General features: G+C 42.3%; 3 protein-coding genes across 9 annotated transcripts; all 3 read right to left on the minus strand.

Annotated features, from left to right (window-relative positions):
* Positions 1–169: 169 nt before the first annotated feature.
* Positions 170–5,779, minus strand: Rnf146 (Ring finger protein 146). 4 transcript variants are annotated; one of them, NM_140881.4, is made up of 5 exons: positions 5,315–5,779; positions 4,857–4,987; positions 4,028–4,181; positions 2,847–3,281; positions 731–1,508 (listed from the first exon to the last, which is right to left on the minus strand). In NM_140881.4, exons 1-5 carry the CDS (start codon positions 5,628–5,630, stop codon positions 1,414–1,416), a joined length of 1,131 nt encoding a protein of 376 aa, NP_649138.2. In that variant the 5' UTR covers positions 5,631–5,779; the 3' UTR covers positions 731–1,413. The 4 variants fall into 4 exon arrangements, with proteins under 4 accessions (NP_001137979.2, NP_649138.2, NP_001137978.1 ...); NM_001144507.3 differs by having other exon boundaries at positions 170–3,281; NM_001144506.3 differs by lacking the exon at positions 731–1,508 and having other exon boundaries at positions 2,365–3,281.
* Positions 5,780–10,242: 4,463 nt separating this feature from the next.
* On the minus strand, positions 10,243–12,814 carry Oat (Ornithine aminotransferase precursor). Its single transcript, NM_140882.3, has 3 exons — positions 12,404–12,814; positions 10,574–11,388; positions 10,243–10,517 (listed from the first exon to the last, which is right to left on the minus strand). Exons 1-3 carry the CDS (start codon positions 12,721–12,723, stop codon positions 10,357–10,359), a joined length of 1,296 nt encoding a protein of 431 aa, NP_649139.1. The 5' UTR covers positions 12,724–12,814; the 3' UTR covers positions 10,243–10,356.
* A 654-nt stretch (positions 12,815–13,468) lies between these two features.
* Positions 13,469–27,067, minus strand: tey (teyrha-meyrha). Of its 4 annotated transcripts, none has more exons than NM_001275130.2 (9): positions 26,242–26,627; positions 20,059–20,304; positions 19,773–19,926; positions 16,253–16,878; positions 16,031–16,189; positions 15,610–15,913; positions 15,111–15,381; positions 14,434–14,674; positions 13,469–14,194 (listed from the first exon to the last, which is right to left on the minus strand). In NM_001275130.2, the coding sequence occupies exons 1-9, from the start codon at positions 26,356–26,358 to the stop codon at positions 13,931–13,933; spliced, it is 2,382 nt and encodes a 793-aa protein (NP_001262059.1). In that variant the 5' UTR covers positions 26,359–26,627; the 3' UTR covers positions 13,469–13,930. The 4 variants fall into 4 exon arrangements, with proteins under 4 accessions (NP_001262059.1, NP_001137981.1, NP_001262060.1 ...); NM_001144509.3 differs by having other exon boundaries at positions 14,377–14,674; positions 20,059–20,334; NM_001275131.1 differs by lacking the exon at positions 26,242–26,627 and adding an exon at positions 26,837–27,067 and having other exon boundaries at positions 13,781–14,194.
* Positions 27,068–27,547: the final 480 nt, after the last annotated feature.

Raw genomic sequence — 27,547 nt, forward strand, 5'->3', positions numbered from 1 at the left:
ATTAACAACTTATTATTATGTTACGTACATATGTATAAAAATATTACCTTTATCACCCATGATAACAGCATAACGCCATAAGTATATAAGATCTTTTTGTCGCGGTGTATCCTTACCAATCACACAATCCACTTTTCCCTTCTTAGAGCCACCTCCCCCCTTCCACGTTATCAACAAATACCTTTTCTTGTATGTTCTGACCAATAAATTGTTATGCTGCCTGCGTGCGGCTCAGGCGTTTTCTTTTGGTCCATTGCGCATGAGTCATAGGGTTTCACGCATTTGAGGGACACCGAGGGCCAGTATCTCCCAGGGTTCCAGTTCCATGTCCAGGGTGCAGGTTCCATGCCCGTCAATCAGTGCCACTTGCGAGGGGGAGGGGGTATATGATCTCAACACAAGAATTGCCTTTAACAAGTCTAAGTTAAGGGTAGTTGAGGATCATTGAGATAAGGATCTTGTTGGTATTGTTGTGAGAACAATAATAGTGTATCAATGGAAGATTGGAATATCTCTTTCTTTTGTGCTTCAAAATAATGAATCATTTTGTTTAATATCTATTTGTTAGGAAAGTTATTTTTTTCACTTTGCCTTTTTTAAAAAAGGAATCCAATATGGTCAATTGGTTATAACACACTTTCTTTTTAAAGCTGCCATCATGGAAAACCTTTTAAATATGTTCCTCAATGTACGCAGTTCTGATCTAGAAATTTAATAAAGAACTGAGTTTCTTGAAATAAAAAATGTAAATATTTATTACTTCCATTCGCAGACAAGCGAGCATTAAAATAATATTTCACAAAGGTTTTGTGGTTTTTTTTATTGCCCAACTTAAATACATGTCCTAGGAGCTATTCTTACAAATGTGATCTTGCACAGAAGCCAGATCTCTAATCGACATTTATCGGATTCAGCAATATCTATTACTTAACATCTTGTATAAACTAAGTTGTAAATGCTTAATTCATTAATTAAATGTAATTATATTAGACGACAGAAAATGCTACGTGCTGTTTATTAGAGTTGCCTTATCAGTGCTGTCAAAAATACCGGAGCGAGTGCTGTTCAATAAATGTTTCTTGGCACATTTGGTTTTGATTTAATTGTTGAAAAGCTAAATGATTATTAAGTACGAATCGAATTGTTTAGAAACTGCCACCATAGGATAGGAAAACCATATCGAAAAGGCTCTGTATTCCAGATATGCAATGCAAATGATTGTAATTAAGACCATTTCATTCATTGTCAGTTATGGAATAGCAAATGTTATCAAAATCCAGTAAAATGCGCAATGGAAAATGCCAGAAAGTATTATGAGGTTGACAATGAGTTGCGGTGAAATCAATTTGAGGTTTAATTTTAAAACTGCTGTTGATATTACCAGGAGGGGCTTTTCGAAGTCGGGAGTCGGGTTCAGTAGAGCTTTAGGTATACCGTAGATATTAGGGAAGCAACGAATACGCACTTCGCTGTTAGAAGTAATGGCGGAGTACATATCGAAAACGAATCTATAAATAGTAGTCACAAAATTGAGATTATTAAATCGGGCGTATATCGTATCCGTAGCACATAGTTGTAGTATACAACATTAGGTCTGTCTAACAATTTTCCTTTAAATCTATTATTTAAAGCAACTTAGAGTATACAAAATATCAATATATTCAACTGTCACAGAAATGTTTTTGTTTAACGCACTTCACGGCGACTTAATAATTAATACTGCATCTGATTCCCCTGATGACAGTGCGCTTCGAAAACAGCTTGCATTAATTTAAATCTAAAAACTGTGTCAGAACATAGATACTGTGGAAAGTAAGTCAAATTAAACGATTCCGATTTAAGAAACGCACTGAATATCAATTATGTGAGTGGGAACTTCCTGCTAATTGAACTCACATGTCTAGTTAATCCCAATTCATAAATATTGTCTTTTTCACACTACTCTTTCTTGGTGGAGGAGCTTATATTTACTTTTGCCAGCTTGCAAATGAGACCATAGGGAGGGTTAACTTTCCGAATTCTTGTAGAACTCTTGATTTTGTAATTATTATGTACAGGTTAATTCAGAGAAATCCTATTCGGAGGTCTTACAGAGATTTCTTAGAGCATTACAGGCCACACAAATGGATTCAACCAATGCCACTGCTGTCCTTACCATTTCCTACTAAGAATACCATTTTTTTGCTTTAATTGGGTTAAGTTTGTTTGGGGAAAATTGAATATCGTATTAAATAGATTATTTATGTTTCTGCTGTAACGTCTATGTTTCAATATCTGATTTTATGTTTTAAGGAATATGTTTGTTTACCCTGTAGACATTCTTTTCTATTTTTTCTATTTTTCCTGTTCGACGCCCAACGCTCTGAGCCTATGGTTATATATGTTAGTTGATATATTCTCAGGTACGCGCTGCATTTCTCTAGTTAACATTCCCCTTCCGTATATCGAAATCTGCTTAAAGGAACATTTGATATTTTCTTTAAATGTATCGATTAGGCGAGCAACAATATAAGCTTTCTGGTAAGTAGATTATTTCTAAAATCTCTGGGGATTATCGTTGGACTGTGGCTGCTCGCCCGCCTCCAGCTGCTCCCGTTCCCGCAGCTCATGCTCCTGATCCTGGTCGTTGTTCTCCTCATCGCTGGAGTCAACATAGTTGCGCATGGCCAGCGCCTGGAAGTCGTTCAAGGCCTGCTCGAAGAGATCAATGGTGTGCTGGTTGTGGGCAATCACCTGTTGGGTGTTCCTCAGGTCACGCGTGATCAGATCCTGCATGGAACTTGAGGCAGGCGAGGAGGCAGGCGAGCGCCCTGCATCGTTTGAATTTGTGGAGTTGGATTGCTCACCGCTGCTGCTGAGATCATCGTTGAGATTGCTAGCCGTCAGTCCCCGAGTTAGTTCATCTGCATGAGCCAGCGTTGAGCCTATTATGTCGCTAGCGATTCTAATGGCCGCATCTGTGGCTGCTATGGTGGATATGAAACTGGAGGCAGCTGCTGCCACGGTGGTTGGATTGGCTGTGTTGGTTGGCCTGCTGAAGACGGTGTCGCTGGTCACCTGGTTGCCTTCGATCCGCAGACCGGCCACCCCCTTTTTGGGTATGGTGGCTAGGTCTCGCTTAACCCTCCGGCAGCGAGTGGGCTCATTCTGGCGCTGCTGGACTAGCTGCTCCAAGTCCACAATGTAGACGTAGCCGGCTACCAAAATTGTACAGGATTTGTCGCCCTTCTTAAAGGCATCTTCGATGTCCTGACTAGTGCGGTCATCGTACTGCCACCAACCTATAGTTAAACATTTTGACAAGAAAGAAAAATTCGGAATGGAATGGAATCGGTCCAATTCTTTTCGACGATTTGGTCATTTAATTACAGTTTGTTATTACGGAAATGGATGTGCGGAATGGGTAAGGAGTTAGGTGTTGTCATTAATTATTAAAGTGTTCTTGTATTTTTAGTTCTGGCTCAGTCCAGCAACTCCTCTCATTCCGCCAGAAACGTCATCCGTGCTCTTGCAGCGCATTATATTGCGGCTCTTTTCTGGAGTCAAGCGGAGATACTGTAAATTCTGCAAAAAGTCGATGATGTACATACGCCCGCAGATCTGAATGGGCAGTGTGCATGGATGCGGCCTAATGATGTTCAGCTCATCGGGGTCTAAGCTCATAATATCGTCCAATGATAGGGCTGGCGAGTCCCGACCATTGTTTTCGGAAGAGGCTGGAGCGCCCTGACCAGATGAACGAATAATGGTTGGGTATATAACAATTTCTGAATCGGCATTGTAGAAAATAATATTTTCGTCACACAGACAATAGTGATTGATAGGGTTTGGACAGTCCCGATCAAATAAAGGAGCAAGCTCAGGGTTATCTGCCTTGAATATCTCAAAGCCAGCATAGGCGATCTCGATGTCTGCATTGGTCCGAGAATCGTACGCCCACCAGCCCCCTAGATGGGTTTAGTGCGTGAAGGATTTGGGGTTTATGGGAATGAGGGACGGCCGGCACCAAAAGCTTAATTATACTCACCGTTTCTTCCCTCGTAATACCACTGGAAGCCGTCCTCGGTCGCGCGAGTGGTGCAGATGTCCTCAATGCCATTCACCAGCTGGGGATGGTCCAGGAACTCGGCGGGAATCTCGCGACGGCACATAGCACAACGGCGGTTCTTATAAGCAACACCCTGGAAAGCGTAAAATGACCAATGAGAAATTAAAATTTGATTCGACATCGCTATGTGTTGAAAAGCAATTGTAATTTCCTAACACATAAAACTTAACAAGAAGCGAAAATAATACATTTCAGAAAAGCATCTTATCATTAGCGTAAAAACGCAAAAATACGATCATACCAACCTAAGACCTTTACCCCACATTAAGTACACTGGAATAAAATATGAGGTCTTTTACCTCAACCAAAAAATAACAACTTGTGTTAAACGTTATAAGCATAGATGAAGTTTACAAAACTAAGGAAGTTGGAATCGCCTCTCTAAACCAACACTTTCCCACGACCAAACATGTTTCTGAACAGGAAAATGCACTCGAGTGCTAATTGGAGTGGTAGTCTTAGGCTAAAACTGGTTGAAATTGGCAGGAGATTGAGACCAATTGACAAGTCGTCAGCCGGAAGCCAATCTAATGCCATAATTTCTGGTCAGCCGTGTTCGGTTGGCATGCTAATCAATCAGTGAAACCAGCTGTCGCACCAAAGGGTTAAGAACAGCCTTGAACTTGGCTACGTGCTGTGGGTGATTTTGCTGATCGGGAATAATATTCAAGAAAAGCGAGTTTGAATGTGAATTGAATGACTAAGTGGCCACGAAAGGCTTCCGCTTTCGGCTTTCTGGGCTACCTACCTTCACGCACAAAAAGCAGAAGATGTGGCCACAGGGGAGACGAGCTGGGTGGATGCAGGTTTGCAAACAGATGGGACACTCCAAGGCAGCGGCCGCTGCAGAGGGGGAATCTTCGCCAGAAACGGCTGCCGCTAGAAATTGAGTTAATTGAAATAAGTTAAATCAAATAGAATAAGGATTAAGGGATATATGAATAATAACGATGCAAAAGTATAACTCTTGTGCTCTCAATAATATTATAGAATATTATTGTGCTAGTGAGTGCAAAATAATCTGTCATAATTCATAATTCCTTCTAGTATTGCTTTGAAATGCTTTTAGGAAGTCCTTCAAATTTGATTTCGTACATATGTATATGTACATATGCGTGTGTATGCGCTCTAGGAATAGTGCAAGTGTATCCTAAAGCTTTATAAAAGCAAAGGGAACTTCTTGTGGCGAAAGGCAACTTTGCTTACCTGCATCCACACCGGTGGCTAACGCTCCTTCGTCAGGCGAAGAAGCAAGTGAATCGGTATCCGAAGCAGCAGCTCCAGATGCGGATCCAACCGCCGGATCCTCGCCACTTCCGCCTCCTGAGTGGGCTGCAGCTGCCGCCGCCGCAGCAGCAGCAGCAGAAGTGGAGGGCGAGACGCAAAGATCGATGACTGGTGCGGTGGGACGCAGAGCTGCAACGAATTGCACATCCGTATCCTCGTCGTCGTCCAGCGCTATTACATCGCTGGTGTTGTTGTTGCTAGCTGCAATCTGCTCTGTGGAGCGCTGTTGCGACATGGTCGGATTGGATCGATTTCGTCAACAGCGGGGAAATCGAGCTGTTGTCGTCGACGTTGAGTTTTAAATTTTCACAAACAAACTTGAAACAAAAAATTGTTGCTGCCTGAGTATGACCAGCTCGGGCTGACTTTGAATTGCTAATGTCATCGACAAAAATACTACATTCGTTTCGGTATGACCGTTGACTGTATTTTCAGTGCTGCTAAGTTCTGAAATGGCGCCAATGAATTTATTTAAATATTATTTTCAGTCTTTGAAAAGTAGAGTCATTTATAGTTGCAAAATTGAAAACTTGTAATTATTTAAAAAAAAAGCTTTTGGTTATAGGATAATAAACTTATTTATTCCATTTTTAACGGTCAATAAAAGACCAACATTTAATAAAGATTATCCTAAGATAAAAGTATTTATAAAAAGTAAATTTTTTAAAATTTATTAAGCAGTTTATTATTTTATACATTTAACAAAGTACTAGAGAATGCCTTAAATCGAACTAACTTATATTCGGTCGAAAATATTTCTAAATTAATTGGCGCTGCTTTATTACCTGCAGCCGCCGCTTTAATAATGCTATATTAAATTCACAAAAACCAATTAAAATTATGCGCTTCATTACACGAAACACCTCTCGCAGCGAACTGCCATAATATTTATGTATGTATGTATGTATATCCCACCTTCATTGAGAATTTAACTTCATAAAAATTGACAGGCCTTCGGCCAGCGTTTTTGACCAGCGAAGGCATCACGCGCTTTTTAATATGCAGCCGGCGTGCGACAGGCCAAAAAAAGTGACACACAACAACAGGCAGTTGCAGTTGTCCTGCACAGGACCTTCGCACTCATTACATAAAAATCAATTTTTGGTTTATTTCTGCACTCGCCCCGCCCCACCACGCAATTGCATGTCATTTTTTGCCAATTACACCCACACCCGCACACTCGCGGCCAATTGCCTAATTGCGCGACGGCCAAACGCGTTGAAGTCAACTGGCGACGAGTTTTGTAAATTACTCTCGTTCTGCCAGCTTCGATCCTGCGACTCTGCGACTGCGAATGTGATGTCCTGCCGGGCTGTTTCATGCACGTGTCCCTTTGGGCGTTTTAAAAATGTGTTGCCCATCCTGGGATGCCACTCATTCGACGTGATTTGCCTTGGGGAATGTGTATTTACAGAAAGACAGCGAAAAAAGTATCTATAGTATCCAGAATTTAGACCACAAGTTTACCTGGTATTAACTCATATGCGAGTATTAAAGCCAATATAAATTACTTAATATTTAAACCATATTCCTTTGACACTAATACATTAATTAGTTGCTAGTTGTAACACAAAAGTATTCTATTATATTATTTAAACTATTAGCATCAGATTAACATGCAGTTTTACTTTAATTATGGTAATAGGAATATATATATATATATATATATATTTATTTTAATTAAATTTACGCACATCGACTCGAATCCAGCATACCCATCACTATATCATTCGAAGTGCACACACAGCAACTACTTAATATGCACGGCGAGTCCTTGAACTCTCGCCACTCAACCCTTTATCCTGTGTGCTCGTTTCGGCACTTGGTTTTTTGTCATAATTGTTCTATGTTGTGCACAATTGAATTTTTATTTGCCAGCAAACGATCGAGAAACAGAAGAAGAAATTTAAATGATGATTGCCGTGGCTCATTGTTTCATCGCTCTGTTGGTCCCAAAAATGTAAATAACCATAAAAAGTAACCCGCAGAAATAAAGGAGAAGAAAACCTCAAATCTTAATGTAATTACAACGGTGGACGCCTCAAGATTATTAACACAAAAGAGGGTCGTCATAAGCATAAAAATATTGCCCCCCCTCCCCAGCATGGCAGATTTCGTCAGCCTGTTTTTTTTTTTGTTACCATAAAAAAGGGCGAATAGAAGGAAATTTCCTGGCTGCCGCTGTTTGCACCCTCGTTTTGTAATAAGCTACTTTTGCATCTGGCCTATTGCTCTTTATTTTATCATTTGCTGGCTTGTTCCTTGCTCCCCCTTAAACATTTTATTATACCCATTTTTTGGGTCCTAATCCCATCTTAATAAACGAAAATTGTCTGTTGACACATGTGAATCGAGGCTTGCAGGCAGTGCAGTCTAAGCTCTAATAAATTTACGATCGAATTTCGCACGAGTTTCCTATTTAGATGCTGATTTTTGTGGCAAGTATTAGCGCAATCAAAATCCTGTGAAGGGGGTCCTTAAGGTTAACGGATTAAGCGAGTCAGCGAACATAGAGCTATGTTACATATAGGATTTTACAAAACTTGTTATGACATAAATAAATTTCATGGAGATCGAAGTTGGATTGTCAATCCATTTTGATCTCTGAGAATGCTAAAATGCATGAAGGATAATGTCTTTTCTATTTGATGTTATCATTCCTTTTATTTAAATCTAAGTTAATTTTTAATTAATATTTTTGTATGTTACGTTTTTACATAAAATAGTTAAATTATAGTATAGTTTGTAAAACTATACAAATTTGTAAAGCTGCTAAGCGTTTTTAACAACAAAAATAATATATGACAGTGCCAAGGCAACACAATGAGCTAGTTTCAATTGAATTTTTGAGCAAGTTAAAAGATTGATATTTTCTTAAAAGTTTTGAGAAGAGAGCAATCATCCCAAAATTAGAGGTATATATATCAATGCCTACGAGGATAAGTGAACTACATTCGAAACTTACCTTCCCTGCGGCACTGAATCCCACTCCTTTCACTTTGCCCGCCAGTTGACTGCTGGTTTTTAATTAAAATATAAAAACGAGGGGAACGTGCCGCGGTCGTTAGGCAATAAACTTGGACACCGCGCATCCTGGCAAGGACAATTACCAGGCGGAAAATGTCGCAACATTTTCGCTCCTTATCGCGGCGTTTTGGTACTTTAGGCCAAGGAATTCCGAGCCGCGGCATAAAGGAAAGCGAATTAACGACATTGTAATGCTTATCTGAGAGAAAAGGTCCTTTTGCCGAGTGCACGGCCATATCCTTTCACCCCGCCCACACTCAAAACATATTTTTTTTCGGATGCCTAGGTAGAGTTCCCAAAAAAGGAGGCAAAATCTTGATTTTTAATTTTAACGCTTTATTTAATTATGTGCAGACGAAACAACTTGAAGTTTGCTAATAAAATGCTTAAGAAGTGTCCTTTCTGCCTTCCCTCATCTCGGCTGCGCAATAAAACCCACAAAAAATGGGCTAAAAATGGATTTTCCAGCTACTTTTACTCTCTTCTTTTTTTTTTTTTTTTTTAATAAAGACATCAACAGATGGGCGGCGATAAAAAGGCAAAGATTATGGCACAGACTACAAAGAAGAAGATCAGGGAAGGTCCAAGTGTCCTGTGTCGTGTGGCTTTTGACACCCCCAACAAAAAAAAATAAGTAAAAACAGCAGAGGGAAAAACAGGCAACAGTTTCCCAGCTTTTTCGACCATTCAGATTCTATTCAGATTCAAAGCTGGCTTGGACAAAAGGCCAGACGCCGAAGATTTAGTTTTAAGCGTTAACACTTGACCCAAGGATAAAAGGTCCTGCTGCGAAAGTTGCTTACTTTTTATGGCTTTAAAGATAAGCGTTTATTTCTCATTCGATTCTCTTGGTGCGCAAACTTTTAATTAGCTGGAAAAGTCTTGCTCCCCCTCATTTTCACGCCGATTGCTTTCCAATTGTAATAATCGAACAAATTGTACACCAGAAGTACCCAATAAAAATCAAATACCAATCGAATGCCCCCTTACTTCGTGTTATTTTCCCCGCGAGGGATGTTTAGCCTACTTACGGGCATCATTTGAATTGTCACCTGTTGTTCCGCGCCCTGGTTTAAATCTTTAAAATCAATATGCCACGCGTCAAGTTAAACTGATGGAGCTCCTTGGTAAACAAGGGGAGTTCTGGCGCGAAGTTGGGCAAGTTTTGGGTAAGGGAAGTGGGGGTGGTGACACCGAGTGGGCGGAATTCCAAGTTGACTCCTGCAAGTCAACAAGAGACGCCTTTGGGCATCAGACAGACGAGCAAATTGAAATGGTTTAGATTACATTTGACTTTTATAAGCGGATTTGTCACAGTTGCAGGTGGGTTGAAAAATAGAGGGTCAGGCGGGGTCTAGATTTAAAAAAAAAATAATATATTTTCAGTGAAAGATCTAGCCTATTCACACATAAATAACTACCAAATTTGAATGGGCCAAGCTAGAATGCAATGTTAAGCACTTAAGATACAGATGAAGGTTGTTCACTCAGAGAAAAAACTGTTCTCAACGATCTCGATTCGAGAATTTCGATCTCAAAATCTAGACAAGATCGAATCATGCTCAGCATACTCAGTTCGAGATCGAACCATTCTCAGATTGCAAATAACTTTGCCTCTCGCTCTCATTTTTTCAGCCTCTAGGAGCCTCACGTTTCATCTCGAAATCAAGAAGTTTTCCTATCATGAGAATGATTGATGCCACTGAGTACGCTGTGCACAACCATTCTCGTTTTCTTGTCGTTCCCGATTTCTCTGGGAATTATAATTGTTGCCTCTAAAAGTGCATATTGTAAAATTCTCACATGAAAAAAGCACCATTCTGGTATAAAAAGTATTAAAAGTGTATTTTATTTCAGACTTTCCACAAAACTTAATTTACATTCTGTTAAACGCTATTCGCTATACATGAGCGGTGCTCCACTGACACCAAAATCTACATGGACAGAATGGTTTTCCTGATTATGTCGATGCTCTCGCGCATTTGGGTCTCATTGATGACCAGTGGAGGAGCGAAGCGAATAATGTCGCCATGGGTGGGCTTGGCCAGGAGTCCGTTCTCCTTTAGCCTGAGGCACACCTCCCAGGCATCGAACTCTGTAAAGGATCGTAGATCAGATGGGGACAACTTGGGCAGAACTAATGGAACCTACTCTGGTTAATAACGATGGCGTTGAGCAGACCCTTTCCGCGCACCACCGACACCACATCCTTGGGCAGCGTGGACAGCTCGTTGCGCAGCAGGTCACCCATTTTGAAGGCGTTCTCCGCCAGCTTCTCCTCCTGCAGAACCTCCAAGGCGGCCATGGCCACTCGGCAGCCCAGGGGGTTGCCTCCGTAGGTGGATCCGTGCTCGCCCGGCTTGATGCACAGCATCACCTGGTCGTTGCAGAGAACCGCCGACACGGGATACATTCCTCCGGACAGTGCTTTTCCCAGGATCAGAATGTCTGGCTGCACCTGCTCGTAGTCCACGGCCAGCAGCTTTCCAGTTCTGGCCAATCCTGTCTGCACCTCGTCGGCAATCCAGAGCACATTGTACTTGGTGCAGAGCTCTCGCACCTTCTTCAGATAGCCATCACTGGGCACCACCACGCCAGCCTCTCCCTGAATGGGCTCCACCATGAAGGCGCACACATTCGGATCCTTGAGGGACTCCTCCAGCGCTGACACATTGTCGTACTCGATCAGCTCGAATCCGGGCATGAAGGGTCCGAATCCCTCGTAGCTACTGGGATCATTGGAGGCGGACACCGCCGACAGGGTGCGTCCCCAGAAGTTGTTGCGCGCGAAGATGATCTTTGCCTGGTTGGCAGGTATCTTCTTCTCCAGGTAGCCCCACTTGCGGGCCAACTTGCAGGCGGTTTCTCCGCCCTCAACGCCCGTGTTCATGGGCAGCACCTTGTCGAAGCCAAAGAGCTTGGTCACGTACTCCTCGTACTCTCCAAGGACATCCGAATAGAAGGCACTGCACAGCGGAAAATAGAAAAGACAATTTAGAAAAATTATTTAAATGATTAATATATTGTATTATTGTATTTAATTGCTACGTCACGTTTTGTTTTTAAACTGCCCAAGTAGGACAATAACCATTTGGATCAACCAAAAATAAACCGCTAATATTTTTCCATTGGCTTATCCGTAATCATTCCCCTCCAATTTCCAAATTTAGAAATTGCAACAAACAATAACAAGTCATCGAACCCTCGATTTGTTATCAACGAACCTCTTTTGACTTTATAGACCCACTCAACCTGACAATCTGGCCCTGGCAACCCAAGAGAAACCAAATAAAACCGGCATCAAAAATTGAAAAACAAGTAAAGTACAATTATTAAATAAATTCCCTGTGACAAATGTAGAATCACTAGGTAAAGTGAGAATTTATACATGTACTGACTGCTGATAAGATTCCGTCCACTTCATGGGGGGTTATCACTGTCAGAAATGTATATATGGTAAAAACATAAACAAATGATGTGTGTTTCCGATTGTAAGCTTTTTATTGGTCTAGGCGAAAAAGTCTTAATCCATCGCATGACATCTTTAAAAATAAGCAGTTGCTTTCGAAATGTACTTTTTATAATCCGGAAATTGTATTTATAGCCTATGTAATCTTGTCCAGACGTACTAAAATAAGCATCGGCGACATTCGAATCTCTATTTTCAAGTTTTATTATTCAGTAAAAAAAAAAGTTATTAATCAAATGATGAGTTCAATTCTTCAGTTGGAAACAGCAATTTAGCAGCGAGTGATCGCTTCTAAATATTTTAATTGCGCATACGCCTCGTGTGACATGATCAATTTAAATGCACAGTATTGTAAAACGATTTATGAGCATAAATTTGTGGAACAAAGTCCACCCTAAAGTGCACACAACACTAAACAAATACATATAACTGATAAAGCACAGATCCGATAATTTTTCAGGGGGCACGTCTCTTTGTTCTCTGATTGTATTCCCATTTTCCTATTTACTTACCGCGATGTCAAGGCCAACTTGGAGGCCTGTGCTGTGAGTGCCGCTACGATCTTGGGATGGCAGTGACCCTGGTTGACCGCCGAGTAGGCGCTCAGATAGTCGAAGTAGCGCTTGCCCTCCACATCCCAGACAAACACGCCCTCGCCCTTGGTCAGGGCCACGGGCAGTGGGTGGTAGTTGTGGGCGCCGTACTTGTTCTCCCTGGCATAGACGAGTTCGGAACGGGATCCGGCGGCGGCCGTCGTCTCCTGGGAAGCTGTCTTCTGTGCCAAGAAGCTCATGCGGGTGGCGATCCCGCGGGCTGATAGCTTGGCGAACATGTTGGCGATAGTATGTATGTATGTATCTCGCGAGTCGATGGGGTATGGCACTTGTACTCGCGGATCGCGGCTGATGCTAACTGAAAGTCCGCTGCTTGAGGGCGGGTGCTTTTTATACCCGGAGAGCAGTGTGTGGAGAACCCCATGGAAGCTTGCTTCTCTTTGTAGTAATGTAGCACTATAGGTTATATGTATATGTATGTACGCTCTGACATCACTCCTGCCTTATCTCATTACATATGTACGTATGTGAATTCGGTTTTTACATTCCTTTTTGTACTTGTTAATCATTTTCATTTGATACTTGATGAACGTGAGCTGGGGCTTCGCTTCGATTTATGCTTTTGTCGGCAAATTGTAATCAGCTTGAAAATTTCCACTGTCAAATTGATAGAGCTTAAAAGCTTCGACAGTCCCGAATTTTTCAATTGTTGTGTTTGTTTATCACAAAAATATACCTATCATTATAATTGGAATCATTGTTGCTTCCGATCACATTACGCTGAGATAATCTCGAAATTCCACACTTGCTGGTGTGTAAGGGGTATCTGATAGTCGAGACAGTCTTTACCTGCGTTTACTCTAGTTTAAATTTTCTCTTAATTCAAATATCTTAACGGAATAAGAATATATTATTATTAAAATAGTTTACCTAACTACTTACTTTTGCTTAATCCATTGACAGTCGACCTAGTCGTTCCATAATAATTTCACGTATTTATTTGATTTCTCATTAATAATTTATGGGCTTAAGAATTTACAACTAGTTTGCTTAGAGATGATAATTATTCTCATTTATCGTATATTGTTTGTTTCGTTATCAATCAAACATTTAACAATTATAGCACGTTCAGGGAAACTACGAGTAGTACATACATACTGATATTACATAATACGACCGTTGAGAAGGCAACTCAAAAATTGCACTAAAACATTCTTTTACACAGAACCAATTCCATTCGAAATGAAAACAAAATCAATTTTACATGTAGAATTTATACAGGGCAAAAACATTGGGATTCCACCACACTCTTTTTTTTTTTTTTTTTTTTTTTTTGGTGGGCGTGGCTGGTGTTGCCTACTTTGGGGATGCCCCATTAACCACTTCGGCTCGTCGCGTTTCATTAGCTACCTCGAATACAATATGTTCTTAATTAATTTTAATAAATTCACGCTTTGATTGCTATTATCCCATCCACTCCTCCGCTCACTCCATGGCCTGCGAAACGCTCTGCTGCGGAGATTGGGCAGGTGAAAGGCTGCGGGGCGTTGCCGTGGCGCCGCCCGAATCCCCAATTCCGATCCCACTGCCATTTCCGTTTCCGTTGGCGGCCGCCCTCTGTTGATTCTGGGCCTGGCTGAGAAGCTCCTTGTTCAGCCGGTAGCTGCTCATGACGTTGGCACAACTCTGGTGGAAGTAAAAGTTACGGCCGCGCAGAAACGCATCCGTGTTGAGATCCTTTAAGCCTGTCTTGAAATACACAAGAAAAGCGGTCGCAAATTATAGAAGTTAGAGATGAAGATTTACGTCTTAAGTGTGCATTGACTAGTTAAAATTGCTAGAGTGGAAAGCGAAAGTTAGGGGTTCTCGGGATTGTGCATAGATCGAGCTGATCGAGGTAAAGTGAAAACTGAAGCAAACTGAGAAATTACCTTACAAATGAAACATTTGTTTTCATCGTCCGGTTTTAAATCCGAACTAATCCCCACCTTTGTGTCCAATTGCGTTAATCCCGGCACGCCCATCGACGACAACTGCGACAGGCTGTTCTCCATGCTCTCTGCGTATTTCGTCGACGGATTGTTGTTGTTATTACTGTTGCTATTGTTGTTGTTGTTGTTGTTGTTATTGTTGTTGTTGTGAGATATGTCCATGGGTCCGGGTTCGGTGCTGCTCACCTGCGGCTCCGACCGCGGTCGCTCCTCCACCGGTGAGATGTTCTCGAGGGATCTGTAAGTGATAAATATTTTGGGATAAATACTTGGCGCAGAACATGCCCACCAGCAGCTATCGTGCACAAAAAAAGATACTGATTCCAAAAGCAATAAGAATATGCAGAAAAAGCAGACTTTAATCTTTATCTTTTTTTTTTTAACAAATGTTAACCTTTTGAATAAATAAATACACCAGAAGTGTCCTTTGTTACGCAGTATGCACAAGTTTGAATAAACTGTATAAACCTAAACATATTTATATAGGTATCTCCGTACTTAAGAAATCTTTAAACGCTTTAAATCTTTCAGTAAGCATTACTTATATACAAATAATAAGATTTGATTTCATCATTATCGAAAAAATCTTGCAATACACCACCAAGCAAGTTACTAAAGTTTTGGTTTCTAGGAAGTAATTGTTATTATTCGAACGACTGGAACGACCGCCTCACCTGCTGCTGCCGACGTTCTGCTCGTCCTGGCGGCGCTGAATCTTGCCATAGTTGATTTTGCTCGTCAGCTTCACGGTGTCGTCGTCGTCCACAATCACGTCCTCGTCGCTGTCGTTTTGGCAGGAGGCCGTGTCCATCATCAGATCCTTGTTGCTGCCACCGCCGTTGTTGTGGGTGCTGCTGCTGCTGTTGGTGTCGTTTACGCCCACGCCGCATGAGTCCGCGTTGTAGTAGTGGTGTGTGGTGGATGACAGCTCGCTGACGGTTTTAACTGCGGGTTAAGTGGAATGGGACAATTTGCATAAGTTGCGGGACATAGATATAAGTCTCATAAAACAAACCAAATCTAAATAACTGATATGGTTTTGGAAATCTTTGGATTTGGTTCATTTCAACTTCTAATCAGTAATATTCTTTGATAAAACTAAGCTTATATTTTGAATGTAGATTTTGGATTCAAGCAATATAGGACATTTGAATCTGACAACTGGAAACCCACCACTGATATGTGCCTGGGTTGGTGCCTCTCCCGGCCAACTACTGCTGCTCGCCGTTGTCACATTGGTGCTCACGTCATGCTCGTCGGGATGCGGATCCTTCTGGCTGAGCACACAGCCCGTCCGGTAGAGAATCCCGTCCAGCTTGCCCGGCTGCGAGTTGCTGTTGTGCATACTGGAGGGCGGCATAACCGTGCCGGATGACCCAGAACTCGGAGTAGCCAGCTCCGAACCTGAGTCGGGCACTTCGTCGTTGCAGCTCTCCACATCCACCGTTTCGATCTCCTCCTGCGATTTGGCATCGTCCTGGAAATATAAAGGAGTTCATTTTAATATTAATATTGAGATATTTTAATATCTAGAACTTTGTATTCCTTTAAATTTAATTTAAGACTGATATTTATTGTAGGACATTCCACTTACCTCCGGAGGAATCTTCCCCGTCTCCAAGGCGTACTTCCTCTTGCAGATCGGACAACTGCTACAGTAAAGACTCTCCATCATGTACATTTCGCCGTACTTGCGCTTTCGCACTTTGAGTCTCAGTCGGTTCTGGCGATTGTTACGTATTCTCTGAAAGGTCTGGGGAAATCGAGAAGATAAATGGTTAGATTCGCACCAGATTAGCTCCTGAGGAACACCCACCTCCCAGCGGTTGTGACTGGTGCGAATGGCGTTCTCCTGCGCGGGACATGGAGGAGCAAACATGTAGGTGGCCTGCAGACTGGCCCTCTCGAATCCCGCACTCAGCTTGTAGAGCCTGTCCAGTTCGGTGAGGAAGTGGGTGTGCCACTCCTCGGCGCTCAGCTTCAGTCCGCAAACGGGGCACATCTCGGGAATAGCACCGCCGGCAGCTGCCGCCTGCAGCCCACTGACCAGGCTCAATCCGCCGGGAACTGCTCGCAGACCCGCCATGCTCAAGCTGGCCAAGGCCGCGTGGTGGGCGGCGTGGTGGTGCGACAGCGGATGGGGATGGGCCATGTGGTGGTGCGTCGTCACCGCCGTGGACACCGGAGGTGCCCCCACATGGTGGCCCACGTGGTGATGGCTATGGGCGTGCGGATGGGCCAACGGATGCGGGTGCGAGTGGGCGTGCGTGTGGGGGTGATGGTGCGGCGAGGAGGCGGCCAGGTGGCTGGCCATCGAAACGGCAACGCTGCTGGTCGCCGTGCTGATGGCGGGATTGCTGGTGGAGCAGGAGGAGGACGAGGAGCTGGACGCCGACGAGGAAGTGGCCAGTGCCTGGTGGCTCTTCCCCGCATTATGCAGATCTGTGTGGGCGGGAAGAGGAGAAGACATCGTTGAATTCCAGTCAAGTGCGCAATCATTAATCATGAGTTGATACAATTGAAATGGAAAACACAATCTAGCATGGATTGGCTGGCACTTAAAGAAATATTAAATAGTATCTACAAATTTCTAGAATCTAGAATTGTTAGCTAACCCTATATACTTTAATTAAAGCTCAAATAGAAGTAAATTTATAATGGATCAATCTTATATGAATTTATCTTAAATCGATTTTTCCAGTGCAATTTCCACCTTTTTTTTCCAGCCAATAAATCTGCCAGGCATTTTCTAATTGCCTCATGCCTCTTTTCAGCACATCGGTGGAAATTAATTGGAGCTCGTAATTCTTAAAGCGAATCTGGTTGCCACCAACTGGGGATCAGGGAATCCAGGAGTCCGCTGCAGGCTTCCTGATGTCAGACACACGTCGACCCCATGTATTCCGGGGTCGAAATACCACTGGCGAAAAAATGAATAAACCACCGGCAACCACAATAAATACAAACTGTTTGCTGCGAACCCAGCAAACAAAATGTGTCCGCCGTTCTGCACGTGACTGCGGCCGGCAATTAAAATAATATTACAATAAACATATCGCAGTACGTTCCGAACAGGCCCAGTCTAGCAGCGGTCCAACAGTAAAACAGTTTTATTTATATTCTTCTAAATTATTGCCCAACAAAATATGTCGGTTAACCGCGCCCATCACCGCCACTCGAATGGATATGCTTAACATAAATGGAGATACATTCGAGTCGTGACTCCGGTTCAAATTAGCTGGCAGTTTGGTGCTCCACATCTCTCACTTTAGCTGGGGTTGCTCCTGGTTACCATTTAGCTAGTTCATAAACTTCACTTTTGAGATCAGAATTTGGAAAACTAAGCGAAATTTAATTTTTGTGGCTATTTTGTTGTATGTATTTCATAAGAAAATTTAGCTCTATATTAAAACAGCAACTGTTGAAAGAAGAAATACCATTTGAGTAAGATACAATCGAGAGCAATACAGATTACAACTAGTTTCAGTAGTTTTATTTTTGTGATTAGCTAAATCTGCATAATAACTTCTTGGAACCCATGGGGCATTGTATAAACTCTTTGTAGTATGCAATATATATAGTACTCATGACTGGCATAACTGAAAATATGTCCAGGTTCGATGACCACCCACTCCACGCCGATTTGTGACACGTGCTCAACGATGCTATTTCATAATCCTCCCCGTCCAAGGAATGGGCGTTTCATATATCGCCGGATGAAATATGACTTTGCCATTAATATTACGGAAATTAATATGAAAATTCCAAGTGTGCATTCAATATAATACATCATCGGCGAACAAAAACCGCGGAGCAGAAGTAATAGCAATAATAACGCTCGTCATAACAATGGCAAACAATGCAATCAAAGCGATTCGCAACACTTGCGCATCCTTTGAGCCAACAAATCGCAGAGTAAACCGAAAAAGTGTGTCCCCCAGCCGGCGATAAATGAGCAAACATTATGGAATCTCGAGGGTGGCTACACAATGCCTCCGGAAGAGTTGCGGCAATGTCCTGGATGAGTAATTAGCCGCCACTGGAGAGGACGTCTTCGTGTGCCGAGCACGAGCCGCCCGAAAGGATGTGCGGTCGGTTTGACTTTGTAGTCAAGTGGTCGGGTTGCCTGGAATGGGGTTGTTGTAACATTTCATTGGGACCACTCCAGTCAAGTATCCTTGTATCCTTACACGTATATATCCTTGTGCCATTTAAAACACTTACGACATGCACCCCTTCTCTTAACCCTTTGCCGCCCTCTCATTCCTCGGATGCCCTTTTGACTTCTGCCCCGCAGTGGGGTTAAATTGGCCTGTTCGTCGCTAACCTTCAGTTAGTTTAACCCATTGATGAATGCTGGCCTGCGCTGCAGCTTCAGCTAATTAAAAGTGTATTATTTATCGAAATTAATTTATGGCGCTCCTGTCTATCCACGACTACACGCTAATCTAAAAGTTAAACACAAATATCCACATGTTGAGTATGGGTGGTGGGTTCATGTGGCGAGGGAAAACTGGTTTTCCGGCTTAAGTTGAAAGGCAAATAATGGCCGAAAGATAAACAGAGTTGTCACTGTTTTAAGCAGAGGTGTTGGAAAGGGGGGGTCGACAAGTGAATATCATTAAATAAATTTTACATTTTATGTGTAATATTTATTGCAAAAATCTAACATTTCATGTTCCAACTCCCGGTTTTCAACTGAATATTCTAATTGGTATATCTTCTAATTAGAGTGCCTTATAATGCCTACATAATGTAACATTTAGGAAACCCTTTTGAACTCTCTTGGCACTACGCCCCTGTCATTTATCCCATTTGCTTTATTCATTTGCATTCATATTTATCATTTTCATATGCTGCAGCCCGATTTTTGTCATAAGGCGCTTAACTCGATCAGCTTTACTAGACCAATTAGCAACGCATTTGCAGACGAGACGGTTTAGCCTACTTTTTGGTAAGGTTGGGATGGAAATTTGGGGAAAACGGAAAAGCTGGAACAGAAACCACCCCCAGGTAAATAAAAGAGAATTTAAGCAACATTTATCTGGACTCGAGAAAACTAATAAAAAACGAATTGAAGTGCAGGAGATGAGAGGTCCTGTCGCTGTCCTTACGCCTGCCAGTCAAAGTTAACCTACTGAAGCGTTAAAATTGCTCGGCAAAAGTAAAATTGAAACAAATACGCCCGGCGATTTTTATCAGCAAAAAAAAAAACGGGAGTTCGAAAGGGCAGAACTTTCCAATTTTTCCTTTTATCGCAAACATGCAAATTTTTTTGTGCGATGTCGATGTAAATTTGCTAAATAAATAAATGCGGTGCAAGCAACCCTACTTACGTCTCAAATCCCTGGGATCCTGAGAATTATTGCTGCGCGGACTTTCACCCTTTTCAACGGCATCGTAATCCTGTGATCCCTCCATGGATTCGTGCGATGTGCATGTGGGGCTGGCCGAATCCGTGCGAAATGATTCGCTGCCATTGAACAGATTCTGCCGGATGGAAATCGAAGTGCAAATCCCATTATGACACGTGTCAATCTTGCGCCGATTAACAGCTCATAGCATCAGCGGATTCCGCAGCGGATTCCGATTGGATACCATCCCAACCCGATCCCAACTCACCTGATCCAGGGATATGCCGATGTACTTGGGCGGCGAGAAGGCCGACGGCAGCGAGAAGTTGGACAGCACCGACGGCTTGCCCAGCGGCGAGCGGTCACTGGCAAAGTAGCTGGCCGGTCCCGCTCCCGCCGCCGCCGCTGCCGCCGCCGCTCCGTTGGCCACCAGCATCCCGTGGTTGAGCAGCAGGTGCGGATTGAAGTAGTTGCCGACTAGTGACATATTGTGCAGATCTTTGGCGTCGGGTAGCTGCAAGAGGGGGAAATCGAAAGGGATTACCTAGGAAGCACAGTTGGGGCGAGAGAAATGGGGAAAGTATTGTAGAATCGTGGCATTAGCAAGTTTTCATTCATTTTATATTACTGGATTTTCGTTGGGTACCATTATACATATATCAAGGTCGATGCATCTATTCAGTTTATGAGTGGGAGCAAATCCAACAAAATATTTACCAAAAATTTATAGATACTTCTTTGTGTGAGAGAAGAAAGCAAAACTTTAATACTGCTAACTAAAACTGCTAACTTAAACAAATTTATATGTATTCAAATAAATTTGCATACATATTTATTATATACTTTTAATACTATTGTTAAATAACAAATCGATTTATTAAACCGAAGTGGAATTTTATAGTTAAGCTAATGCCAAAAATGTATTGTATTCGTTGCATAATTAAGAAATAGTAATAGTAGTTGTTATAATCTAGATTAAGTTCCTTTAAAGAATCCTTCAGGTATTTTATCCTACCTTCCCTTATCTAAGCTTGTAATTCTTTAAAACGTGAGAATCTAAATATATAAATATGAGATCTAAATATCTATAAATTACAAGAGGATATTTAACCGCAAATAAGAATGGAAATAAAAATGCTAGGAAGCATGCTTAGTAAGCATCTAAGCCTAGAGTTTTTAAAAGTTAAGTGAGCGTATAATTTAAGCGTTAAATATGCGCATTACTCGAGTCTGAGCATCGGAACGCGCAACAAATTATGGGAGCTACATGACTTGGCGTTAAAATTAGCCAATTATGGAAGGTGGAGGCCCAAACGCGGATGTGTGTAACATATGCCAAGGCTTGGAAAGGTTTGGAAAAGCAGGAAAACTGCGATACCTAATCCCATTCCCCTGGAGAAAAGATGGAAGAATCTGCGAAGGGCGGCGTCGATTTGCATCGATACAAATTGTGAACAAAAATGTTTAATTTACGACGAATAAATGTTAAATTGAGAGATTTTAGAATTACGATATCGAACATTGCCATAAACTGTGTCAATATCGAAGGGAAGTGGCGGATAGCTCACTTCCAATGGGGTGTAAAATAACGAGAAAAACGCTTTGGCCCCCGCCCCAAACTTTCTCCGATCCAAAATTCACACAAGGACTCTGGTAAATGATATGGGTGAAGTGGGCAGGGTGAGTCCGCTGTAGTCCGTGGTCTGGGGCAGATAACCCACAGGACTCACAGACAGCGTTCCCAACAAATTGAGGCTGACGAGTGAGCTAAGCGGCGGTTGCCGCACAGACAAGATACGAAGATACGAGTAGAACATAAGCGGCGACATGTGTGACAAGTATTAACCCTCACCCACACCACCGTCACTCCAACGACCCCTCAGCCACGGCAAACTTGGGAACAGCAAAATTTACATACAAATTTGTCTGCCAGGAAGTATTTTTACGGCGAAAAATGCGAGCAAATTATGGGATCAATGTTTTTGCAGGAAACTGTAGGTTATTCCATTTAAAATCCAATCTAAATATTATCCATAACGAATATATTTAACTGGTTATAGTAAATAGTAGTGGTTAGTAGTAGTTCTAAACTTATGTGCTACTTGATAAACTAAAAAATCGATTATAGTTGTATTGAAGTTATGTTTTCAGTACGGAATTGACACTTTAGTCAATCAATCTCATTAATTACAGTTGATTAATCTGGTCCCAAGTCCATCGTAATCCTGGTCACACGCTGCACCCAAGGCGAGTCCAATAAATTGGGGATTATCAAGTGAAATTAGCACCTTCACTTGGGCGCATATGTTGCCACATCGGATCTGAATAATCACCACATCACATCATCCCCATCTTCATTAGGCTCGAATGTTACAAGTCAGTGGGAGCAGGAGGAGATTGGGGTATTGCAACCGCATGAGTTGCACTTTGTCTAAGTCTGTACATTGGTCCACGCGTGTTTAGGGGCTCCATTCCGGGGTTGGAATCGAAAACCCCAACAGAAGTGGTCAGCCACTTGGCACTCCCATTCCAAACGACTTTTTAATGCAATGCGTGATGGAGGATTTTCAGCGTGACTTTCGCCGATTGATTTATGCCCGTTAATCAGTGCAATAAATGCCATGCACAGGGAAATGCTTCTGATTAACCAATTTGGATAGTGCACTGAAAGTTTAAATGTTCTAATGGCTTAATGGTATCTATTGTATATTTCAAAGTTTGATTCATTTAGAGTGTGATTGTGTAACTTTAGACAAAGGCATTAAAATAGTTAAGAGATAAAAAACAAAATCTAAAATGTTTAAATTCTCATTTAACTAAGCACTTTGGATGTCTACAATTCAGATTTGAAACCCATTCTCCATAGAGGTGAATACAAAAGTATTATAAGATGGCACTATGGATTAATTCATTTTTCCCAGTGCAGGAGCAGGTGCTCGTTTTATCCCTTGGCTGGAGTGAGGAGTTTGGTTCTACTCCCGCTTTGTTTGCTTTTCTATTAGCGCCGGGCGGGTGATTTGTTATCCCAAATTGTAGCATTCCTTATCCGGCGAGGGGGATGATGACTGCGACCAGATTTGCATAAATTCGTTCTGTTTGCCCTTAGCACTTGAGTTATTGGCGTTTGCCACTCGCCCCGCGGAGGGGACGCACTTATTCGGTGCAACTCTCAGCTGCATCACATACATACCAGCAACAACAATAACAGCTTAATTACAACAACACGATAACGAGTGGCAAATAGCAATTGTCCACATACAATTGCCAATTTCGCTTAACTTGGCCATAAAACACGGAAAGCGACGGCAGACGGCCCAGAAGAGCAAAGCAAACAACTTGGCCTCCGCGCCACTCCGCAAATAAATCTCAATTTGTGGCACTAACACGGAGTAAACGAGGCTCAAATCGAACCGAAGAGCGGCTGGCGATGCTAAAAACGCTTAGCAATTGGCAATTTTCGCAAACTAAATGTTTATGGCTGGCCTCAACCTGTTCGACTTTGGCCTTTTCCGTGCCCCAAAGCTACGGAACTCAAGGAGCAGAAAATTGCGATGCCAGTGGATGGCGTAGCATACCTCTGGGCGTCTTTTAAGTTTGGCGAGAGCGACGGGAGTTGTGTGTTACTTTAATCTAATACTTTTAAATTAAAAATATTGTATTTGATTAATGTTTCAGTTCACAAACAATCTTTGCCAGCATAGATGACAAAAAAGCCAAGAATGTGCAACGCTTTTGTTTAGTTTCATTATAGCATCATCATAAATGCGTATACGTAATAATAATAATTTTAAGTTGGCAACTAACTTGCGGATGTGCATAGGCAACAAGGCCTATTTATATATGAGGATTATTCCGATTTGATGGTTAAGTTCATATGATTTAACCCAAAAATAAAACGGTCCCGATATTAATTCGCCTGGTGATAAAATAAAGTTGCTGTGACCAACTCAAAACAACACCATTTCTAACTTCATAACTGAGTTGGGGTTTTCAATTAGGTGATACGACTTTAACACTTGCAAATTTCTTTTTTGATATTGATATTTTCCTTAATTCATGTATTTGTACATACATATGTTCATTTCAAATAAGAAACCGCTTGTAAGGAACATGATATCACCTCTCCCTATCTCTACATTCTGTTGGAATTCTCTTGGCTAACTATCACTGACCATTTGGACATAATACTCCATTTGGTAGTAAGTACTGCTGGTTAAACGCCTCGCTGCCTCCGCATTTCGCTGCTTGGTTCCTAGCTGCCTTCCTGATAAATTGCCATAAATTAAATTAGGCTCAGACACACACACACACACACACACAGATAAATATAGAGACACACACTCGCATATGCAACACAACTCAACTACTCATACTTAGTGGCAATAAGTGGCAAAAAAATGAATTATTTTTCATATGTTGGCCCGCCTCAGTGCCATAACTCTGCCCAACCCAACTTGACTGCCATTTTCTGAAGGGGTCAGTCTGTTTACCTTTTGTTGTTCCTGCTGCCGTCGTGGTTACAGAATTGTTATGGTGCCTGGTGGGTTTCTTTTCCGCTGCCCTTCACCCACCCAAACAATCAGGTCGGTGGTTGAAGGTTCGTTGGCAAGCGGAGTGGAGGAGTGGAGGAGGCAGTTCCACTGGAAGCAGGCCCATATTAAACCATTTGACATTGCTTTTAATATGCTCGCTCGGCTTGTTTTTATTAATTTTTATGGTTTGCCCCATGCCCAATTGTAATCGGTTTCATAAATTATGCTAGATAAGCGACTTGTGCAGTGGCCTTAGAAGGAATCGTCATTGGAAGAAGAAATGGCAAAGAAAGCTGAAGAAACTAATACTCAGCTATGGAATGCAGAGAAAGCTAGCTGAAGATGTATGTATGCTAAAAGATATTTAAAGATATTGAAAAGTAAAAATTTACTTCTTGTTCTTCTTATATAACAGATTTAAACCTATATCTAGTATTGCATTTTATGATGATTATTTATTAAGAACTTTATTGAAAATATTTAAGTGACATTGAGGCGGCTAAAACTTGATAGGTATCAATATAGGCCCTGTTTCGCGACAAGAATTCCTCAAAAGCAAGGTAAATACTTGATCTTTCTAAGCGATATTCCTGCTTTTCCACTGTCTTCCGTGGCGAAAATCGGTTCCTCACAACCCAACTCGCATCTGAACGCCGAGGACATATTGTTGTCATGTTTAACATATCTTAACGCTACTCAATGCTATGCAGGGCAGAGATACATATGTACGTTCCTATTCGGACTGCAGCTCCGATCGGAATAACCAGTTTCGCCAAGCGGACTGTTCGAACATCATCAGCGCCCGAGTTCTTCATCATTTGTAGCATCAGCGTCAAGATCATTGCTCATGTTTACAATGATGACAGGCAGCAGAATGAGCAGAAGCTGGCCGGGAATCGACTTCCAGCCAAATCAAATGGGTCTGCTCTGTGGGATCGGTATTGGGACTGGAATCGGAATCGGGCCAGTAGTTAACTGCGGCCCGCTTCCACTTCCACTCCATCAGGCCCGACTCGCAGTTCGGAATTGAAGCTATCATAAATCTGTTCGTCGCAAAAATCTACACACAATGGGGCGTTTGCAAACGCATTCGCCGATCGGAATGCGAAGACGAACTCTCTGAATCTGCCTCTTGACTGACTGCCGCATTGGAAATGCGATCGTGATCGGGCAGTTCTTTTGGGATATAGGAAAGAACAGAAATTGTATGAGAGGATGGAAAAATTCGACTATTGAACTATTTAGAAGTGTTCCTATAGAGCTTTTATCTTTGCTTTAAATAGGAACGCGAAATAAAAACACCCATATTCTCTCAATGGAGAAGTTCATTCAAACTATGTTCAATTTAGGGTCCAGATACCGAAAATTTGATTATCGTTGTAGTTGTTTCTTTTTTTTTTTTGTAAATTAACATTATGAGATCTATCATTTTGAACAAGGATACTGGCTTCCTTTATGTACATATTATATATAATAACTCCATTTTAACCTATGCTCCATCTAAATAAAGTAGCTCACATTATACACTGCACTTAAACGAGCTCTCACAGCTTTCTCCTCACTTTCTCTCTACGTAATGGATCCTTAATTGAGTGCATGATCGGCAATCACGCTGTCATCCCTAGGCGCATCGCCAACTGGAAGTTCACTTGGAACTTCTGGTCGGATTTGTTGTTTTACAATGCAGCATTGTTTTGCTTGCTGTTGGGGTTTTGGCCGCCGTTTCGCGATTCCTTTGCCTCGCTAGCGGTGTGCTGATTTATGGCATCTTTCGGCATTTCGGCTACCGGCCCCCAGTCTTTATGATTTGTCATAAATATGTCCCCTCTCCGTCCGATCAGAATCGATCGGCTGGGCGATTCCAATCAGCGGCTGTCCGGATGGTTTGGGCTGAGGTTGAGTTTCTGGGCTCTACTTACTCTCGATGGAAACGGACGTTGTCCACGTAGAGCCTCGTGCAGACCGGAAGCGGCTTCCGAGAGGACAACGAGCGCTTGGGACGGCAAATGGCTGCTGCCAAATGCGTTGCTTTCCATCTGCAGCTCGTTTGTGTTTTGTTTTGGTTTTGGTTTAGACTAATTTGGCACTAGGGGGCACTCATAACCTCACTTTCGCTTGTGTTTCAATGTTGGCACATGCAAAGATCACTCGGTATCGGTGATAATCGGTTGGGAATTGTATTTGCGCGTCGGTAAAACGGTAAAGCTCGGATCAGCTGACAGCTCGCTCGCTCTCCTTCTCTCTAAAACTCTCTCGCTCGCTCGACACAGGACACCCGCACGTACGCGCTGCAGAAATCCAACTGAAGCCAAATGGAAACCAGTTGCCGTTAGTTGGCCCGTGTTCTTCCTCTTCTCCAGCCTTGCCGCTGCGCAGTCGGCGTCGGCGTCGCCGCGTAACGCCTCACGACCTCTGATTGGCCAGCGGCCACAACCGGTTTGTCTACACTGTCGCCATCCCGCTCTCGCGCACGCCCACTCCCACTGCGGCAGTGTCTTTACATTATGTTCTCACCTCCTTGGGCGCGCAGTTTGTTGTTGCCGCTGCATTATTATCCCAAAATGGTTGCGTTTGTCCATCCGTTGGCCATTGAACGCCTGTTTGTCTGGCAGCACCTGGTACTCGCACTCGAACTGGTACTGGCACTGGTACTGGCACTCTCCGGGTTTCCCCGCCCCCACAACCATTTTCCACCTCGATCAGCTCCCCTCCCTTGGACGTAAACTTCTGACATTTTGTGTAAATAAACCGTATGGGAAACATTTTTACTTTTGGCTTTGGCATTTTGTTGTTGTTTGTCGGACACTGTCCCGGACAAAAGTATCTTGGAAGTAGTCTCTTTCCTTTTTTCTGCCCCTGCAGCTGGGTTTTTGCACACCGTCCACTTAATATAGCGCATTACTGTGGTATTTATTGGGCGCGAAGTGGCGAAAATATTTCGGAAGCAGGGTGTCAAGAAAATTGGAATTTAATAGGCCGCGACTGCTATTCTGGTTAAAAGAACCAAGTCAATTGCACAACGACAAAATATTGTTAAGAATATATGTACATATAAATAGTAATAATAGTCGTGTAGTAACTAGACTTTAAAGTTTAAGAAATTATATTGCTTTATGGGTTTTATCGTTTTCAAGATTATAATTGGAAAACATAACAATAATAAATTGTTAAGACTTATCTTTTCCTTGTAGTATTCAGTAATTATTGAATAATGGTGAAGATGGA

Source organism: Drosophila melanogaster, chromosome 3L (genome assembly GCF_000001215.4).
Source record: "Drosophila melanogaster chromosome 3L".
Taxonomy (NCBI): Eukaryota; Metazoa; Arthropoda; class Insecta; order Diptera; family Drosophilidae; genus Drosophila; species Drosophila melanogaster.